Raw genomic sequence first — 21,601 nt, 5'->3', positions numbered from 1 at the left:
GAAGAGCAGTCTAGTGAGGTCATTTCAATAATCATGTCAAAGCAGAGACAGGAAACACTACCACAGGGGTATTATCTGCAAAAGAAGGCAGACCTACCTGGCCGTTGGCTTGCATTGTTCACCACAGTCATCAAACTTCAGCAAATCAGTGTGTAAAAAACAATTCAAAATTCTAAAACTATACATGTATTTATCCGGCTGCAAGCAACAATAGCAGTATAATTGTAACTGAAAAGCAATGAATGTTATATTTGCAACAGTGGGGAAATTTACAAAGATACTCGCAACACTGTCAGGTGAAAAACACGTTTAGTTTTCTTAACCTTCCCTCAAAACTCGATCATATTTATTTCACATACTCTGCAGTTCTCCTTATAATTCAGTTTCATCTTTGATGGATGTGGGTGGTTGAACCTCATGCACTTGGGTCATATGCTCTGCTGAGTTAAGGCAGTAGGACCAGACAGACTCAGAAATGGTTCTGCCATTTAGGTTGCCCTCTCTGTCTGTCAAACACGCCCACAGGTTTGAAAGTGGAAGCTGTGGGTGGTATTTCAATCAATGACTCTAAAGCACCATTGTTGGTCTTTGCAAAATGTCAAAACCTTGCAAACGAATGGGATTATTGAAGGATATTTTGTCATGAATGATTATTTAAAACGAATACCTGTGTTGTTTTAGAAGAATCTGATTTATAAATGCATTCTAGAGCTTCTTTGCAACTTTACACCCCAGAATCAAATGTCTAGGTATGAAGCTGCAATAACAAAAAGAGTCAATCATTGATTTTAATCCAAACTAAATCCTATTTGTGGTTCATATTTATTCACTGACGCTATAACTCCCGGCTTTTACTTTCAGACCATGACCGTAAACGCTTCTCGTGATCAAAGAATAAAAAGTGTTCTCTAAATTTTATTATGTTAAAAGAAAAAAAACCAACACTTGACTGCTTCTGATATTTCCCGTCAGACAACTATGACGTAATGTGTTTCAGTTTGCCACATTCATTATGCAGAGAATTTCATCATCGGTGCGCAACCATTTACCAGGACATGCCAGCGGCCGCTGCCATTGGCTCGCTGCGGCTGTCAATCAAATAAGTATGTGCGTCATTTCCGTTGTCAGGTGGCGTTGTCGCTGTGGAAAGATGCGATCAGCAGAGAGCGGAGGCTTTTCCTCTATTGCTCATTTCTGTAACAGAGGTTAAACAACCCTAAACCAGCCATCTGCGGTCTCGCCTCTTGGCACAAGAAGCTTTGGCTCTCCACCATAGCTTTTACCTGAGAAATGTCGACGCTGTAAGCTGAAAACGCAGAAATTACCCGGCAATTTGGCTCGAGGTAAGCGAGGTAGCGACTACGCTGCTGTGTGTTTTCCAGGCGAAGCTAGCCAGCTGTAACATTACTTTGTTTAAATGGCCTCCCGGCTGCCCGTCTCCTACGGCTTCGTTACAGCTAACGTCGCCGGCAACGCTGTTTGAAAGCCGTCGTGTTGACAGAAAACACTTGGGGAAGGAAGCGGCACCGTAGCTAGCGGCTGCTTTGTTTAGTTGGCACTTAACGCACAACTCCGCGTTGCGGCGGGTCCCCTTTTTTTGTGCGCGGACAATCATCGCGTTTTGACGCTCTACGTTGGTACACGCATTCAGTGTTTGCTTTATGTTACGGAGATGTGTAGGGGACGTGAGCTTTTGTGTGTTGCTGGAGCCCGTGTGGTGTTTTCGACTCACGCCGTGCAGGGATCGGGCAGCCGCGCCTGCGGACACCTGACGACCGGAGCCGTGAGCTAGTTCTCAAGTGCTTTTACGTTAGTTCTAGTTAACACGCTTTTTTTATGACACCAATCATTGGTTCCTAAAATTGGGACTGCAGAATGGCATGGAATAATAGTCCGGGATGTTTTTTTTTTTTTCGTGATATCCGATCCGATGTTTACGAATCGGCGTTGTCATTGCAACAGTTTCGGTGATCACATGCTCGGCTCTTGTCTGGTGCAGGGCTGATTTACGAACAACCTTTGACTTGCTGTGCCCCCCCCTCCTCCTCCCGACTTGATCTGCATCTGTCTCCCGTGGCATGATGGCGGAAGTTGTGCTGGCATGCACCGATGGTCTTAATGCGCCCTGGCTGTCTCCTTGTCCCTTGCACGTCTTCAGAGACCGTCCCTGCTACCTTCAAGTCAGGTCCCCCCCCCCCCCCCCCCCCCCACGCAGCGAGACATGAGGCAGAGTCACCGTGGGTAGATCTCGATATACCTTGTTTTGTTCTGATCCTATTTAAGGGTTGCTCATATTTTCGTGGGCACCAGCCGCGCACGTCTCTCCACTTTGCGCGATATGATTCACAGGCAGTATCTTTTCTCTGTGGTACAGTCAGAGGCGTTATTCTTGCCAGATCACTTGTGAAGATGATAGCTGACTGCTGTCATTGCCCTTGATGTCATGTAGGTCAGCGTGCATTAGCTGGCTGCCTCGACCTTTGCCTTTTATGACCACCCTCTATTCAATTATTTGCAAGGATTTGCAACATGCTCCAATCTCTGATCTCATTCCCTCCATATCAATAATTAATATTTACATTTTCTCTTTAAAGCAAATGGACTTATACCGAGGGCTCCCCACCGCCACCACTTAAACCGCCGTAGCCTTCTGTATCTATAGGTGCTCTGGGGTTTGTAGCAGGGAGTTTTTCTGTGCTGGTGAGTTTTCTGCTTCACAGTGTAAAATTAAGTGGTGCAAAAAGCTCTTTTCAGTATCAAAAATTCTGCATTGGACTGCCACAAATTCTACTCAAACATAAGCCAGGATTTTGCACACATACATTTATATATTTACAGTATATATGTAATATTAAACTTGCTGCAAGGGTGACCCACACAAACACAGTGTAGCTAATTACACCAGCATAATCATTTCACCTAAAGGCAGAAAAGAATTACGGGCAGAATGCTGAACGTCGACTCCGGTAATTGAGACAGTTACAGTTGGCGGTGTGACTTTGTGTCCCAGAATGTTGTCAGAAAACCTCAGCTCACCAGACGCGGTGGCTCATGGCGAGTAGAAATAGAGCCGGACGGGGGAGAAACATGATGACACTGTCTGGTATCACAGAATCGCCCTCACAGAATAACCCTCACAGAACGGACAGATCTTCCGAGCGTGTAACTAAGCGCCAGCCCAGGAATGCCAGATAGCAAGAGGCACATGCTTAGCCCTGAACCTGGAAGATGGCGTTTTTGATCATAAATACGCTCGTTCTTCACACAAATACTTATGTGCCGTTTCCTTAATGATCAAGTTACCTTTCCTGCCCACCTTAGTGAGGATATGTGTGTATGTTTGTCACAAGAAAATGACCATTTCCCCGTGTCATCATGCATGCGTAGCGTATATCGGCCAATGTCCACTGGAAACGGCGTGCAGCAGGCTGAGTCACTCCTCTCAGTTCATGGCTTTACTTCCCTGTTCCAGGAAACAGATGGAGTTTCATCACACTGGAAGTCTGGAACTCTGAATCGGTAAACAAAGCATACCTCGTAGGTTCTGGATTCTGGGCGGCGTTTAAAGTCAGTTTTACTACAAGCGGTGTGTCAGAGTGTGTCACTGTCATTCTCCGCTTTATTGTTCTAGTGCAAAGGCTTGGCATCTTTGGTTTAAAGGGCATGCGTGTTCGAACAAGGCGGAAACAGAGGAAGGTCTGTGCGGTTAAAGAGGCTGTCCAGATTTTGAGATAAAATGTGCAGATTAAGTGCGGCACGATTTTCTAAACCCTTATATACTGCCAGAGGAAAAGCTAAAACTGACTTTATTTCATTGCCAAGATGGCGCAGATGTGTTATAGCATTTTGTTAAAATGTAAGAACGTGTCTTTGGCATCAAATTTTTAAATGAAAACGTCGACTACTTAAATTGCAGATTGGGGGACATTTGCATTGGCTGTTGGGATTGAATGTGAGGTGTCACCCTTGACACCAGCAGCCATTACTGTGGATGAGCTGTAATGGGCCCACATTCACACCGAGGTGTTGCTAAATGTGGAGGCGGTATATCTAAACAAGACGAGGAGGAGCTGCCCTAAAATTTACCTCCTTTGGCTTCTGTTCACTAATCAGTTCCCTCTTAACATACCAGTAAACAGCGGTGAAGCTCTCCGCATTTGTTTTTGTTTAAACAGCTGATCTTAAATCACAGATTACCGATGGTAGATTTTTTTTCTCTTGTAGGTGTCAGGGAATGTTTATTCCGTATACTAATCCTATGTTTTTCCACCAGTCCTGCAGTATGTCCAAGAGACGTCTATCGGAGAGAGGGTCTGGAGAAACATCGGGCAGGGCTAGCAGGCAGTGTCCGGGGATATCTGGTAATAATGCCAAGAGAGCTGGACCCTTCATCCTCGGTAAGGAATGGGTTTTCTTTACCTCTTTTGTTTAAAACTGCCAGTAGAATCTGTCTTTTTAGCCCAAACGCATGCATATAGCAGACTTTCGGCAATGTTTCGCAAAGAAGAATGCAAGTTGAGGGGTGTGTGTTCATGCCTCGGTAAAGAATGTGAGGAATTCTTCTGGTCCCTATGATATTGAGCAGATAGGTCGGAGTTTGTATTAATGGACGGTCCTTCCCTTCATCTGTATTTTACCCTCTATTTTTCTAAATTTGGACGTATTTAAACTGCACAAGTCCTATAATTGTTTGCACTGCCGAGTGCCAAAGAAAACATCACACCAGGGGTGTTAATGGATCTGTGCATATGCTGACCCTTGAGTTTAAGAGCACACACTTTTGCCTTTTGGTCACGCAGCTGTCGCATTTCTTAACCTCGCAGGGCCTCGCCTGGGTAACTCACCAGTGCCCAGCATAGTGCAGTGTCTGGCCAGAAAGGATGGCACGGATGACTTTTACCAACTTAAAGTAAGTTCTTTTTTTTAATGTCTTTCTTAAAAGAAAAGCACCAGAACCAGACTGCCATGAAAACAGAGCCATAGCATTCAAAACAAAACCTGGGTATCCCAGGCTACATCGAATATTATTATTGGGATATTATTTACGTTACACAATGCAAATAATATCAAGTAAGTTGATTTAAAAAGCTTTCAGAGAACTACTGAGGATCCATCATGAATATCTCAGCTTTTAAAGAAAGTAAATGTACAGCAGTGGGGGGGGGTGCATATAACTCGACGTCTCCGGCTGCAGTGTCATTGTCATGTAAGTGATTTGAGGCTCTCTGGTGTTTGCGTTAGATCCTGACGCTGGAAGAACGTGTGGACTGTGCTGGAGAGACTCAGGAAGAGCGGCAGGGGAAGATGCTGCTGCATACAGAGTACTCCCTCCTTTCTCTGCTGCACAACCAGGATGGAGTGGTTCACCACCATGGTCTCTTCCAGGTACACAAGACCCCTTCATCTTTCAAACACACGTGACATCACTTGTTTTTGGGTTAATCCGTATGGTTCTATCATTGAGACACTAAAAATTGTCTTGATGTTTATGTAGAATTCTTTAGCTACGGACCTGACATATGGGAATTGCCAGAATACCAGCACTTTCTTATCTCAGTCAAAGCCGTACTAAGCCAGCATTAGTCTAGGCAGCCTCGTGACCCCGCCAAAGGATAAAGCTGGAGATGATGGATGGATTGATAGTCTAGCCAGCTTCCTGAATTTTATCTATCGGGGCTTCAGCACAGAAAGAGGGGGGTGTTTTAAAAACCCAAGGTAGCTACACTCCAGTCTTATCCACTCCGAATAGCTACATACCAACACCCACCTTTCCCTTTTCAGTCCCCTACTTAGTGTTTATTGCACTTTGCTTCTTTCTTAGAATAGCAGTATTGAACCATTCGCTCTGGTTCAATGAGGCTTGCATATTGATTAGATTATTGTAGAGCACCCCTGTTTGGGGAAACCAGATGATGTATTGTTGCAGATGTGCTGAACGCATATACTATAGAAGGATAGATACAGTATCTATAAGATCACTTGGCCTTCACATGAAAGCAATGGAACGACCTTTGACCTTCACCAACCAAGTCTGTTGTGACAGAGGATGTGTCTTGTTGACTTTGGCTAAATTAAAGGATGATGATTGTGTCTGTCCTGCTGGAACCGTTCTCTGAGCTAATCGATCTCTGCTTGTCCTCTAATCCTGTGACATCGATGCATTCCTTTACTGGCTCCTGAATTCAGGCGTAACGACAGTAATGGAGATCCAAGTCTGCTCAAAAGTGACTAAGATCTGCAACGCTTGTTTTCTTGGTCGCCAGGACCGAGCCTATGAAATAGTGGAGGACATGGAGTCTAACAAAGTGCGCAAGATGAAGAAACGAATCTGCCTGGTGCTGGACTGCCTCTGTGCTCACGACTTCAGCGACAAGACCGCCGATCTAATTAACCTGCAGCATTACGTCATCAAGGAGAAGAGACTGAGCGAGCGGGAGGCCATTGTCATCTTCTACGACGTAGTGCGCGTGGTGGAGGCTCTTCATAAGGTCGGCATCAAAGTTCCACTTCTTGATCAATCATGGGAGATGATTTGAGCTCCTAAGTCTTCATTATTTGACCACTGATTTAATTAGAAAGGTCAGGTCCAATATTATTGTCTCTCCATCTGCAGAAAAACATTGTACACAGAGATCTGAAGCTGGGAAACATGGTGCTAAATAAACGGTAAGTACTCCCGAGCTTTACTAATTATACCAGGTCGGTTATTTTAGCTTGCCAGCAAGTCCTCCGCTTTCAGGTCACACGCGTGAAAGGAGTCATCAGGTTGTATCCAGCATGTGTTTGAAAATCTCAAGACGGGGTGCTCATTCTGAGAGTGTGAGCCACAAGTTCTTTTTCTCGAAACCTTAGTGAGTCGATTTTTGGAGACTGGGTGAAATTTGCTTTAGCAAATGCTACCTCTGTAAATGCTTAGTGGAGGGGCAGTAATGGTGCTGAATGATCCGGCTGCTGCAGCTCCCCAGGAGCTCAGCAGCACGATACAGAGTAGAGAATGGAAAACTACTAGGCTGCAAAGCCTTCTGAGTCCCGTGATGCTGTTGATTTTGGCTGCCGCTTCCTTCTTAATGTGCATCTGTTCCAGATGATTCAGAAAACATTTGCATTAGATGGAATGAATCGTGCAGGAGTATCAATAATCACCACATCGTCGCAACCAAACGGGCTTGCGTCACACCTGGGGTGTAATCCCACCTTTCAACCACCACTCATGCACGTCTGAGTACGCTCAATGAGACGTAACGATGGCGGCTCGGTTCTCCGCCACCCGTGCTCTGGCACCGGAGCCAGTTTATTTGGATAGATGGTTAAAACAGGAGAGTGTTTTGGCCAGAGGAGCGCGGCTGTGAGGAGCAGACAGGCAGAACTCTGCATCCACGCTGGAGACTAGGGAGAGGCTTGCCAAAGGCCTCATAGCTCTGAGCTGACTCACCACAGTGCGTGACACACACAGAGGTATCTGTTAGATTTTTTTTTTCTTATTTACATTCCACATTGTTTTCTGTACTTTGTGTATGCCTATTTACTTGCTTGGGTTCCTTGTTTGCATTGATCCCATTGTCATGTCCCCCTGTTTCTCTCCCATTTCCTTTTTTGCATCATGCTTTGGATGGGCATTAATATGCAACATTATGGAAATGAAAGGACGTGATTGTTTTAGGCGCATCACGACTGCTTGATACGTCTCTCAGAAATGCACCCGGGCCGTCAACAAGGCCAGCAGTTTGAGCAAGGATGTGATTTCCTGTTGCGGAGCCAGCAGTTATGAAAGCCGGATGTCATAAATCAATCTGCGAGGTCTTTCACCTTTTTTATGTCTATCATTCTCTCTTAAAATATCATTGCCTTTAGTTTCTTTCTGGATCTGCTCCTGTTGGATTACATCACGGTCTTGGCTCAAGAAGTGACGGGTAAAAAAAGATCTCACTGGAATTACATTATCTATTTTCAGATTGCTGCTCGATTGTTACAGCAATAATAGATGAGGGAGGTCTTCGGCTCTCCCCGTTTCCTTTAAATTGTTCACATACAAGAAAACGGAACACATTTGTCCCACACTTCACCCCCTTTCTCATCAGCTGGTGAACTGTCAGAATGAAGGGTGGGGGTGTTGAGGTTTCTGGTTTGCCTGATTTATCTGTGGTCACAGGAGCAGGAAGTGTCACTGGCATGGGTTCTCTTTAGTCCTCAGGGACCCTTGTCCCGTGATGCAAACACCCAATTTGATTAACCAAGTCTCCGGTACCAGAATAGCAGCGTGGGTCGTGATGCACAAACAAAAGCACAGACTCCTTCATAAAGGAAGCTTTTATGTAAATGGTTCTTGGCGCTGTGGTTCTCTGCCAGATTCAGGGCAACTGCGTGGATGTGGACACTGGAATCGCATAACAGGCTGGAAATGATGTGAACTGCATGTTCTGAAGGAAACTTGAGATTCAAGCATTTAGTGGAAAATTGAGTGCCTGACAGGAATTGAATCCAGACACTGTAATTGGAGCCGAGAGTGTGAGACGGAGCAGGGTGTGAAAGTGAGAGAGGATTGGGGAAGCTGTTGACCTCAGACGATTTAGAAAGCGGATGTGGGTGAGAAGCATGATGTTGGGAGGACCGCGGACATGGACCGTGGCTCGTGCGTCCTCGTGATTGAGAGCATTTTGTGTGTTTGTCGTGTCACCAAAGGAGGGGGGGGGTTGCGTGGGTGCACTTGAACTTGCATGTTGTGTACATAGTTGAAATGTTCGTGAGTTTCAGCCTATTGCAGCGCAACCTGAGTCATCAAGACAATTATACCCAACCACAAGTTGACTCATATGTTTGTCAAATAGCAGCTTATTATTTTATCCTTTCTGCTAAAAAAGCATTGCAGCTCAATGGAAAAGAGGGTTTAAAGAGTTCAAAGCATTACCTCTGAGATTTGGAGTTCACTGCACACGAAGACAACATTTATGCTGATGACAAATGCTAGATCACTAAGCACCCCGAAAGGAACGGTAAATCTTTACATTACAAACGTGCTTCTGTTAAGTTCTGTATTTAGTTGTGTTAGGTGATCTAATGCATGGTTGGGGTTGGAGTCATTGGCTTTGAAAGCATTATTCTATTCAACTTTCCTATCTTGAGTACACTACGCAGGAATTAACAAGGTGTGTTGTTTGTGTGCACCCAGGACTCACCGGATTACCATCACAAACTTCTGCCTGGGAAAACACCTGGTGAGCGAGGACGACCTGCTGAAAGACCAGAGAGGAAGTCCTGCCTACATCAGCCCTGATGTCCTCAGTGGTGAGCGAAAAGAAGCTGAACTTCATGTGCAACGGCCACGGTTCCAGGCGTTGTGTCATGTTATTGTGACGTTCGGGTCGCCTACTGGTCTGTTTTTGTCTGTTCCTTCTTTGTGGTCACTGCAGTTAGACTTTTGCAAAGATGTCCCTTGTAAAATGTGGTCCAGACTGGATCATTATATTCTTTCAGAAGAGCAGTCCAGCTGCCAGACTAATTTATCAGTTGGTATCATTACATAAGTAAGCAAGTATTAAACTGTTTAAAAAATCTTTTTTTAGTCTTTGCATCTTCAGTCCTCATGTTAATGTCACTGTACGCACCCTAAATGCATGCGTGTTTTATAAAAGATCCTTGAATCTGTAAAATAAAAATCCAGCTCTCCAAGGCTGAACAGGTTGCAAAGCGTCTAACAACTCGCCCGTGTCTGTAGATGAAACCAGGGCTCGTACATCAGCATAACGTGACAGACGCACAATTAAATGGAGCTACAGTGACTCACGCAGTGGTGACTCACTGGAGGGAAACTACTCCCATCCACCCCCTTCCCCCCATCCCTCCCCTCCCTCTCCTGCCTGTGTGTCACAAGCTTTAACATAATTGTCTCCTCCTGTTGCTACTGCCTGCCGAGCAGTAACCCACGTACCCGACCCTCACCAGCTCCGCTGCATTTAATACAGATAATAATTTGCTGGCTTTAATGTGCAGCGCGCTGTCGGTCCCTTTGAGTGCAAAAATAACAGTCATTCTCTTTGTTTACTCGCCTTATTAATCATTTTAGTGGTTGCCATGAATAGCACCTTGAACAGTTCGGCGACTTCCAAAGAAGACATCATAATTGTGCAACCTAATTCATTTCATTTCGGTGCAATCATTTTGTAATGCCAGATCTTATTTTCTGCTTCCAGGGCGGCCATATCGAGGCAAACCCAGTGACATGTGGGCTCTCGGTGTGGTCCTGTTCACCATGTTGTATGGACAGTTTCCCTTTTATGACAGCATACCTCAAGAACTCTTCCGTAAGATCAAGGCAGCCGAGTACTCCATCCCAGAGTGAGTGTGGAGTCCTGGAAATTCAAATTTAGAATTAAAAACAAAAAAAAACCACACACACACAATCTGTCAAAATCTGTCTGCATTCGGTTGTGCAACCTTTGATGCACCTTGTGTGGCTAATAATGTTTTCTCATGTGTTTTGCCCCCCCACCCCACCCTCTCAGAGACGGTCGTGTGTCTGAGAACACGGTGTGCCTCATTCGAAAGCTTCTGGTGTTGGACCCTCAGCAAAGGCTCACCGCAGGAGAAGTGCTGGGGTCTCTCAGCGTCATCATTGCCTCTTGGCAAGTGCTCCCTCTGCCGGATCTCTTTGGAACTCCCCCGCCTCGCCATCGTTATTAACCATTACCCGTGTTGTCTTTTCCCGATCGCAGGCAGTCTGTTTCCTCTTTGAGTGGCCCCCTGCAAGTGGTGCCAGACATCGATGATCAAGTCAATCATCCTGAACAAGAGGTAAAATACATCTCGTCATTATTGTGGAAGCGATCTAGCGAACCTGCATGTTTTGATGGCCGTTACAGCCCGCTGAAGAGAACGTTTTCTACCCTCAGGTTAAGTCGATAGAAGAGTCGTCACAGTACGAGTTTGAGAACTACATGCGTCAGCAGTTGCTGCTGGCTGAAGAGAAAAACACTATCCACGAGGCCAAGAGCTTTCTCACCAACCGCCAGTTCGGTAGCATCCCTCCTGTACGGCGTCTGGGTCATGACGCCCAGCCGGTCAGTCCACTAGACGCTGCGATCCTGGCACAACGTTTCCTCCGCAAATAGGCTGAAACCCAGCAGACTGAGCCTCTCTGAGCTCCCCGGGAGCCGTCGGAGTCCTGCGAAGCCCAGAGAGGACCGACGACGTTGAAGCCCACACCTGAACTCACAAGCACGGCCCCTAAACACTTCCAGGGTGCCCGCAGCCCCGTTCATAGGTGCACTTTGTGTTAGGCATCCACACGAGGAGGAAACGAGAACAAAAGTACAATTTCGAATGTCCCTCCTCGCGTCCTGAACATCCAGTGAAACATTGAAAGCCATGGAGGAAGATCTGCACCAAAGGTCCCTTCCCTCAGGTCACCAACAGTCAGATCTCACTGTGTAACCAGCCCGGTGGCACCGTCACACGTGGAGCGAACCCAAAGCTCCGCCTGAAGTGTTGAACAGCTCGTTCATCCCGCCCCTCTTCCTCTTTTGAGGATCAGTTTCCCTCTCATCTCTGAATCCACTGAGCAATACAGGATTGGAATCATGTAGCACCCCTTCCCCCGACACGCGGGTGACGGTATCGCCTCGTCTCCGATCTCCTGTTCTCAGACGTCACTTCTGTGTACCTCCATTCCACCCCCCCTCCTACCGTTTTCCTGTCCTGATCAATTATCTGGTCCTGTCTGGTGACTTCAGATCAATCTACCTCTCCGTCTCTCCTCTCCGTCGGTAAACCATGCTCACTGTTCTGAGACAAGGGATTGTAATAAGAGTCTCGATGCCACCAGTTAGAAAGCATTAATCGTTGTATCTCTCAAAGTCATGATGCTTTGGAGCCTTTCATTGGTTTCAAAACACACAAAAAATCCGAATAAGCTTTTAAATCACATTTACTTCAGTAAGTAGCATTTTTGATTGAAGATCGAGAATATCAAGGAGTGCGTACACGAGTCCTTTGATATTTGCTGAGTGCATTGTCTCCCGCTTTTGCCCATCCCTGTGGAAATCTATTTTTATCATCTAGGCAGCTAGTGTGAGGTACCTGGATGTCCCAAAGCCAAGAACTGAATGGGGTAAACTGTTGGCTCCGCTCTGCCAAGGCACGTCAATGCTAACACTTGTGCAGCGCCCTTACAGTAAACACCAGGCACTGTAACATTTAGCCAAAAATGATGTCTTTAAATGACTCAAAGCCAAGAAAACCGGTAACCACAGTCTCATTCAGAATCCAACGGCTTCCAGGTAGTCCTACTTCCCCATTTATCTGTACCAGGACAGGTCCCAGGACAGGTTCTCGTCAGTATGAATGTGAACTGGCATTATATGCTGATACATCTGCAGTATCTCTGAGTGTGTGTGTGTATGTGTGTGTGTGTGTGTTTGAAAACAAGAGTCTGCAGAGCTGTGGAGCAGTCGACTCTCTGATGCTCTCGGACCCTCTAAGCTAGCCTCCGGGCATCGCGTCCTGTTCTCTGGCCTGCACCTGCTGCAGACACTGTGAAAACCAGAGCAGGCTGTTCCCAGATGGGCTTGATCGAATGTCCATACAACGTCACGAATGCTTTCTTGTGACTGGAAACTGCCACAAATCTGTTGTCATCCTTACGATCTCTTTCTAGCTCGTCTTATACATGCTCATTATCTGGCAGAGGTAGCTCTCCGTGCAGAGGCTAGCTTGTGGCTGTAATCAATACTGTAATCTTTTGGAGAAATACGGACTCGCCGGTTTTAAGTTGCTGGGTCTTCTTGGCTGTTAATGTTCTTATTTAATCAAAAGCTTTCTTCACACTATTTTAAGCTACTAACCAGTGACTGTTAAAGCATTTGTACACTGCGACTTGACTTTGGTACCTGCTTTAGGCTGTTTTTCTATTCTAATTGTTTTCTATTTATATTTGAAATTGCATGAACATAAGCGCTGGATTATTTTTAGATGTCTTTGCATCTTTTTCTTTGATTTTAATTTTTTTTTCTCCCCGGGTTAAATTTTATTTATTTCCTCGCGCCACCCTCCCCTCAACGCCCCGTTCACCCAGACGTCCTTGGTAGCCTTTGCATATTTGAACCCTTCCAGCCACATTCAGGAGGGTCACACCTCTCTTTTTGGGGATTTGCGTCTTCGCCCATTTCTTTCCATTGTTACCTTAAGCTACACTAATAACAAGACTGACTTTTTTGTTCTATTTTTATCATGTAAGACAAGATGCTACCCGCTTGTTATCTTTCTTGTTTTTAAGAATCTTGAAACTCCTCATCGAGGCTGCGTTCTCCAGTCCGTGTCTAAAACCAACCATCACGACTTCCCACCGAGCTACAACCCCGACGTGCATTAGGGGCCACGGGGGCCACGCTGTCTAAAGAAAGAATCCTCTTTCTGCCACAATGTGAATCCCACGGTCATACGACAGTATTGCAGTAGCCTCGATTACTCATCCGAACTTTGTAGCTCTTTTCTGAATGCTGACGTCAAATTTTGGCATTTAAAATGTGTCGAGCCTTCTTCCATGACACTATTGGAATAGCTGGCGACTACAGCTTCAACAGACCCCCCCCCCCCCGCATTAAAGTGTTTTGCGTTTTTAGCTCGCGATTTTGCTCCACAGTCGATGTGCTCTTGTTTTCTCTCGAAGCGGACATGTTCTAGTGGAGTTCATGGTGGATTGAACAGCATGACAATAGTGTGAGGTTAAACATGTGACTGTTGCATGATAGTGAACTTGCCAGCTGACAATTTGAAGATAATTCATTCTTTGGGTCCTACAGGAAGCTATGCTTTTTTTTTTTTTCTCCCCCACTTTTTATTTTTTTACCCTGCACAGTCCTTATTCCCAAGTGTGTAACCAATATCTTGCTGACTGTTTCAACTGGAAACTGTAGGACATGAAATGTGGTGTAGTTTAACCCCAATGGGATAATGTGTTGTAAGCTGCTTGGACAGTCATGGGCATCTAGACAGAGACAACTGCATAACTGTACAGATGAAATACACGTTTGTATAAAAAGCATATTTTTCTACGTCATCAAATCTCTACATGCATGTCAGCAATAAACTTTGATATGGAAACGAGAATATTCCTGGTGTAGTTCCACTTCTTGCCGCCAGGAGGCGGGCCTTACCTTGTGAAAGGTTCCACTGAATGTTTCTTTGATGTTATTCCCTACATTTCTCCGATGGGGGGCATTAAAATCATAGGAATAGTCTGTACGCTAATTCCAGCCTGTTTTTTTTATTTATTTTTTTTTAATCTGTGGACGCCACCGGGACGAAGAATGAACAGAATATGCAGCAAGTTGGTTTTTGGACGAGGCTGAGGGAGGTCTGCTCAAACAGGAAGCCACAGGAGCCCGTGGTGGGCTGCAATGTTGTTTCACATGCAAAACAGTCCTATAGGACTCATGAAAGCTGCCAAAAAATACACACATGCAAAAGTCTTCACAGGCAGGCCCGACTCACACACACTCTGAAGATGGCCGCATTTGTCCGATCCTTAAATCTAAATCCGATCGATGCTGGCACAGGAGTACAAATTGCGGCATCTGACCTGTGACCTCTGCTCGTTATAGAGCCGTCAGTCACCGAGCAGCGCCTCGAGGGTGCCTTTCTCACCCTTTTGAGTTCGCCTTGTGTTTTTCTCATCTGGATTATTATAACCTTCTCCTGTTGGCCTGGAAGAGCCCGGAAGGGTCAACGTTGCAGATGCTTTGTCCACATAAACTACAACCAGCTGGCCTTAAGTAGGTCCGTCCCAAAATGCTGTGGGTCTCAAACAAATGACGCCGCGTCACACACGCCCGCGCCGCTCATGTTTAATGACCTTTGAGAACCTTACATATTCTGTTTCAAGAGAAAAGGAAACCGGGTTTATCCAGCTGGACGCTGAGGATGTGGGATGAACAGGGATCCACCGTCCAGATGTGTGTAGCAGTGTTGTCATAGCTTTGTGTGTGTAATTTACTGGTAGCCTGTGTATTTACTGACTGAAGCATATGTCAGGCGCCCAGCTGTTTCTTCTTAGGTTCCTGAGAGCATGTGAATGCAGCGCTGCTGACAGGACACACCGGCTAATTCCCTAAATCAAATGAATAAGCAATAAAAGAGAGCCCGGTCGTGACCAGTAACCATGGAGCTTCTCCTGACAGATGATCTAAGGGCCCAGGAATCAAACAGCAGACTTGTGGACATGTGACTGATTCTCCAGCTTTGTTTGAGAAAGAAACAAAAATGAGCGAAAGACAGAAGAATTCTCCAAACTGTGATGCTCTCTGAAGGTCGCAGGCTGCATAAATGGTTTCCACAACCTCTTTCAGGAGGTTCCACTCTTAGTTTCATGTTTTGTGTCTTTCTGATGGTCGTTGTGCAGATATTCCCCTGTGTGCTCCATGGACATGTCAACACCCCGCTGAGTCATGCTGGAAAATAAGTGATGTCATTCATCGTGACGATAACCCAGCGTTACAAATCTTCTTTTTTTTATTTGCCATCGGTGTTTCATTTTTACCAGCTCTGCATTAATGTTGACAGTGAAACGGAGGAGGAAACAAAACCACCGCTTGTCTTTCCCCTCCACATGAAAGGCCGAGCCGCCTAATTCAATAATGGGCACCTTAAACGCGGCTGTAAAACCGGTGCCAGCAGAAGTTACGACCCTGACGCTGTAGCGTGCGCGTGTTGTTTCCCACGGCAATAGGCCGAGCGGTCAGTCGATACCATGACACGCCGGGGCTGCTAATGGTTTAATGCAGCTGAAGACAGGAGAGCATTTAATACTGATACGTCCAATCAGACGTATAATAGCCAAAAATGATACATCAGTCGAAGGCTCCACCTAAACTTTTGGGTTTTCTAATATAGTTCTTCAACATTGTTGCCCATCTGACCCCAACGCAGGTTTTATTTAGGAAATTCCTCTTTATATAAATGTCTGGGTGCGTTTTGGAACACTATTAAAGTTGTAACGTGTCTGCAGCCCTGTGCAGGTTGTGGCTCAAACACGATATAATGATATCATGTGGGAGCAGATGATTGTTGGCAGCTGCCACGTCTCCGCCGTGACCTTGTCCTGCTACCTGGAGCGGACGCCTCTGCTTCATGTCTGCTGCGGGGCGAAACCTTGATTGGCTCCCGCGCTTGTCGGATTGCTTCGGGGCTCCGGGGCTCGGGCTTGACGAGAAGCAGCAACGGCTGCGATGCGAGGTTGAGACGTCCCCGTCCAGGACGATCCCAGTGCATAAATCTCTGAAGGAACGCGGTGAGAAGATCCAGACCGGCAGGGGTGGAAGTGCCCTTTTGCTTCGACCGTAATGATTTTTTTGTTTCTTCCCCCTTGCATTCATCACCTCTTCACCTTGTCCGTGCTGGGAAAATCCAAAAAGGCAGATGAACGAATGTGTCGCATTTAAAGGGCGCCGTTTTCGAACTGCCCTCTTATTCTGAGCATCTGGTACCAGTAGGGTGATCCTGTAAATGGGGGCCCTTGTTTCTCCTGTCAACGCCATGAGGGTAGCCGGCCCTGAGGCAAACAACGAGGCATGTGTGTGTCTAAAATATGTGTGTGTTAGCGACAGGAAGCGTGCTGGAACGATAGGCAAAAGTCAGAATGGTCCTGCTTTTAAAATCGTCGGCACACAATAAATGAATTGAAATAGAAAAAAAGAGTAAATGTGTTTTTTATTCATCATTTTGTTGTGGTTCATTAGAGGTCACGCATCCTCTTAAGTTCGCAGTCTTAAATCTTCCCCAGGAAAACTCAGGACATGAGAAAATTTGACTGTGTCTGAGAAGATCTGCCCTCTGACTCTTAGCTCGCAAGCAACAAGCAAACAAACACTTGTACATTTATGTCTGGAACTTGGCAGATTCAGTCTGAACAAGAAAACCGATTTTCCGATTTGAAAGTTCATGAAAATGTCGCATCAAGTTCACATCTCCGCCTATAGGGGGAGCCAAAGCTTCTCCGCGGCAGGTTGCAGACGCCTATCAAACCTTATTACATCATCAATCACATATATATATGTTTTTTTTAAAAACATTTGATTATTTATATGTAGTAAATAAAACAATGTGTTTAATCTTGTTGTAGGTCCTTTTATAAAGGCTCCATAAGTCACAGGCTGCACGAGAATTTGATAACACCCAAAAAATCTGCACCTTTTGAATAAAGACAGAAGGTTTTTGGAACCAAAATGCAGCATCCAGTGCTGGGATCCATGTTGCCTCTGTCCCAGGCCGTGGAGAGAGGAAGTGTGACTGTGCTTCAAAGGAGAACAAACTGTATGACCTCTGCCAGGAGTGGAAAAACTAAGCTGTCGGCACTCAACTGTATCGCACCATTTTAGGTTTTCACGACTTCTCCGAGACTCAGGCGTGCACTTTTTGCCACGCTGCCTGTTAAGTTGCAGTCATATTTATCCCCGGTTCCGTCCAAATTTGTGTAAAAGGGCCTTTTCTGTTACTTAACGGTGTGACGTTAGATGGTCGATGTGGGTCTGTGAAAATGTTAAAAGCATTTTTAACACCACATATAAAGAATGGCTGGGGCAGTTATCACTGCCACCTCACAGCAAGAAGGATGGAGCATTTTTGCATGTGCTAATCTCCCCGCTCGGGTTCTCTCTGGGCTCTCCGGCTGCCTCCCACAGTCCAAACTCATACATTTGTGTGATAGTAGAGTTAGAGGCTGTAAACTGACATGAGATGTGTGTGTTTGTCTCTATATGTCAGTTCAGTAATGAGCTGGCATCCCCCACCTCTCACTGAAGGCACAAAAGCTCAGTCTGTCCATCAAAGCACTAGCATGTTACGATTTTCCCTCCTTTTCACTCCAGTTTTTAAATGTGATCTCAGGTTTTACCCCCCCACAACCAGCGATTACAGGGTTTTATCGTCTTTGTCACGCCTGGGAAGACTGATGCAGAGGGGAACTTTGCTGCGGGCCTCTGACACTTGTCTCTTCTTATGCAGGTTTGCTGTAAATAATTTCCCCATTCAAACACTCGAGCTCTGTCTACTCCCTCAGTTGCCCACTGAGCCATGACTGAAATCATGGGCATTAATATAAACTCAGCACTTGCACGGGCCATCTGCTAAAAACTCCCCTGTGTATCCCGGTTTTTATCTCAAAACTCCAACATTATGTGTTTTTGGGGCTTGTATACACACACAAAAATAGAAACAAAGAGGAAAAACCACACAGCATGCTTTAAAACACAGGGAGGCAGTAATTGGCAGTACGCATGAACTAGTTGTCAGAAAATACAGCCTATAATTTAGGCCGTTAGAGTGTGTCCATCTGTCATTTAGGTTATTATTTTAGCCTCTGTTGGGAATCTAATTTTCAGCTACCACAGCCGACCGTGCGTGCTGACAACCGCGCTGCCACATTCGTTGACTCTATGTGGGAAAAAAAACTGAGATTCCAATAAAGACACATTGATTTTTTTCACCCTCATAACATTTTAAGTCCTCAGTTTTACCACAGAACGCCAAGTAGAGCTGGAGGTAGCCATTACTGGCTTCCCAGGGTAATACTTGACTGTCGGCCCATGACGACTCACTCTCAGCGGGGATGAGGAGGGAGCTCGGCGGTTCTTCTAGTTGACTCTGGGCGACAAACATTCACATAAGCTGGAATTCCTGTGGTTGTGACCTCAACCCCACTGAGGGGAGGGTGGAGTGCCCCACTCAGGAAAACCAAAGCACGGTGCCCCGCTGGTGCCAGGCACCCACGGAGTGGAAACAAGTCTGGGCCCAACCCTGGTAATATTGTGGACCACATGCGAGTTCCTTGAATTCTGGCCCCACCCAGTGTGCAGGACTGTATTTTTGTACGAGGTTCCAGTGGCGGAAGGATGTCGGTGGGGTAAAAAAAAGAGTATGAGGTCTCAGGAGGTGTGCAGCCTTGGAGTCGCTTATTCAACGAGCTGTTAGCGCTGCTGCTCGCTGCCTTGTTGCAGATCGGAGCCGGGAATGACCTCCGTAGTTCTGCCAGTGTTATCCTAATCGATCACATGACGACATGGATGGAATTATGACCAATACTCACTATTGGAGGTGTGGGAGACATCAATTAGCAGAATAAAATACAGATTACAAAAGCAGCTCTTCTTTATGGAGCATTGCAGAATCTACGATGGCTTTTGGGGACCAGAATACATTTATAATTACTTTCCATCTTGAGGATCACTGAAATTGTTTGGGAAACTTAAGTTAATAGCATGTAGAAATAAAGTTTGTCCTTTCAAGGCTACCGTACAAGCCTCAGACTGGCTAATAAAGTGTGACAGCCATCACACGGTAGGAGAATTATGCATTAGATCAGATTTTTTGGTTGCCATCCAGCACATGTGTCTACATCTGCAAAAGGCTCCAACTGTTTATTGTGGGTCATTTTAAAAGGTGCTTTTTCAGGAAGGGCTTCATCTCCAGCAGGCTGTCATTTCCATCGAGAAAATGATTGTGTTTAAAAGCCGTGGTATCGTTTCATGTATTTTTTCCTGGAAGTGACACACGGAGCCGCTGTGAAGTACGCTGAAATAACATGGATAAAGTGCGGTTTCAGGAGTGCAAGTATTAAAAAGATAACATCTCTTCCTGTGTTAATTGGAGCCATTTTCATTCTGGGAGCCCTTTAAATGTCGCTGTGCCCTTTGCTTGTATTTGGACAAGTCTATGTCAAAAACTTTCTCGCATTTACAAAAAAGCAACTCTTTGTTTCTTCTGTTTCTACTGGAGAAGAAATGTTCTTTAGATCCAAAGAAAAACCAAATCCACTTAAAGTTAATTTCAAGCATGAAATGCTGGTGTATTCCAACTTAAGCCTTGAATTACAAGTTGAAGAAGCTACGTGGAGCAAATGGGATGTTTTAAATCACACAGAGACCATGAACTGCCATCGTACATTAAGGAAACATCCCAGAGTTGACGTAGTGGCCTCGCATTGCTACGCCCACATCACGATGTTTAACACTGTGATGGAAAGGCTGTTGCTGTTTGGGCCTGTTTGATTTGGCGAGGGTGGGTTTCCCGGTCTCAGTGCAACAGCCGTGGAAATAAGGGACTGAATGTGATGAGCGGGATCATCTGACTACTCAAACAAATATTTTCTATCTTCAAAAAAACTCTTTGGCAATTGTATTAAAAAAAAAGTGGATATACAAGCATTGAGCTTTGTGTATAAGCCTTGCTTGTGGCTTCTGGAAGCTCTTGGAGGGGTAAGAAGGTGGGGCCTTTTCTGCGTAGTGGACCTGAAGAAATGATGTTCTGTGATTTAAATAATGGATATGAGTCTTGTTAGTCGGTGTTGTGGGTCAGTCCTGAAGCAGACCAGCCTCTGCTGGTCTGAAAAACAGGTACAGCTGATCGAGCCGCTAAAGCTCATGGTCTTAAAGAGTAGCTATTCAACATTGAGATTAAAAGCAACTGAAATGATTTGACTGGGTAGTTCTGTTCGGGTTGCTGCTACGAAGCCAACAGCAGATTTTTCCATTAGCTTTGCACCAGTTGGTCCACTGGTATAATGAGGGAGACAAAATGTTGTTCCAAAATGGCAGGAAAATGGAAAACGAGCTCTACAAATTGGTTGTTATGAATTGGCTTTCAGCTGACTCTCAGATCAGCTGATTTTCCATGTTCTGAACAGCATAGATTGGGAACCCCCCCAGCACACACTTAACATTATGTCTTTCATGTCACTTTAGGATGAATATCTGGCTGAAACATGTTTTTTTGTGTTTACATTTTCTCTGTATGTACAGAGATGAAACACGGTGGAAGGCAAAACCCAACAGAACCTGAAACTAAACTGAGCAGAGAAGGCTCAGAGTGAAACCTGGACCCCCGTTTTGACCACAAAAGGAACATCTCGTCCGTCAGATGGAATGCTTTACGCCAGTGCCAAGGCTGCAGGGTTTTTGTTGTAAATAATCTCTCTCGCTGTTAAAAATCTCGAGCCCCTACTTGATCCCTCCTCCAACGTCTACATACTCTGCTCGCCACCTCAGTTGCGAGGTTTATTTCGCACACCTGGAGGAGCAGCGGGGGCCCAGGTAGCTGGCATGTGAGATGAAAGGTAAGCCAGAGTTCAGTGGAGGGAGGAGACAAGAAACCAACAGCGCCTCAAACACCTCTCTGAGCGTCAGACTAATAGTTCCTTTGACTTAAATTTTCCAACTGCGCCAATGTGTTGTCTGTGGTAATGCTTCTAAATGGCCTAATAGCCTCTTAAAGCTCAATAGCGCGCGTGCACACACACACACACACACTCACACACACACACACACACACACCATCTTTCCTCTCTGCTGTTGTCGGTGTCCAGTAATTCCTTTGTGACAGACGGACTCAACAGCATGTTTCTATGCTTCTAAAAGCAAAGATTCCCTTTTTGTTCCATTGAACACTTTTCCGACACTCAGAGGCTTCTTCCTCAGTATGTAGCTGTAGTTTATTCCATCTTAAAGGCTGGAGGCATGACAGACACGGACATCTATAGGCTTATTGATCCTCCCAGTTACTTCCAAAACAATTGAGAAACGGGTACTGACACAACTTCCTGAAACTTGACCATACTCCT

At 45.5% G+C, this 21,601-nt stretch overlaps 1 protein-coding gene across 3 annotated transcripts; it reads left to right on the top strand.

Annotated features, from left to right (window-relative positions):
• The first annotated feature begins 1,132 nt into the window (after nucleotides 1–1,132).
• Nucleotides 1,133–14,100, top strand: stk40 (serine/threonine kinase 40). Of its 3 annotated transcripts, XM_029839056.1 has the most exons (12): nucleotides 3,532–3,537; nucleotides 3,632–3,696; nucleotides 4,274–4,397; nucleotides 4,824–4,909; nucleotides 5,242–5,385; nucleotides 6,264–6,488; nucleotides 6,614–6,666; nucleotides 9,167–9,282; nucleotides 10,188–10,332; nucleotides 10,500–10,619; nucleotides 10,710–10,788; nucleotides 10,887–14,100. In XM_029839056.1, the coding sequence occupies exons 2-12, from the start codon at nucleotides 3,664–3,666 to the stop codon at nucleotides 11,103–11,105; spliced, it is 1,344 nt and encodes a 447-aa protein (XP_029694916.1). In that variant the 5' UTR covers nucleotides 3,532–3,537; nucleotides 3,632–3,663; the 3' UTR covers nucleotides 11,106–14,100. The 3 variants fall into 3 exon arrangements, with proteins under 3 accessions (XP_011603377.1, XP_029694917.1, XP_029694916.1); XM_011605075.2 differs by lacking the exons at nucleotides 3,532–3,537; nucleotides 3,632–3,696 and adding an exon at nucleotides 1,133–1,343; XM_029839057.1 differs by lacking the exons at nucleotides 3,532–3,537; nucleotides 3,632–3,696 and adding an exon at nucleotides 2,260–3,519.
• The last annotated feature ends 7,501 nt before the right edge of the window (nucleotides 14,101–21,601 follow it).

Source organism: Takifugu rubripes, chromosome 7 (genome assembly GCF_901000725.2).
Source record: "Takifugu rubripes chromosome 7, fTakRub1.2, whole genome shotgun sequence".
NCBI lineage: Eukaryota > Metazoa > Chordata > Actinopteri > Tetraodontiformes > Tetraodontidae > Takifugu > Takifugu rubripes.
The sequence above is the reverse complement of the archived record's forward strand: the minus strand, read 5'-3'. Positions and strand labels throughout refer to the sequence as shown.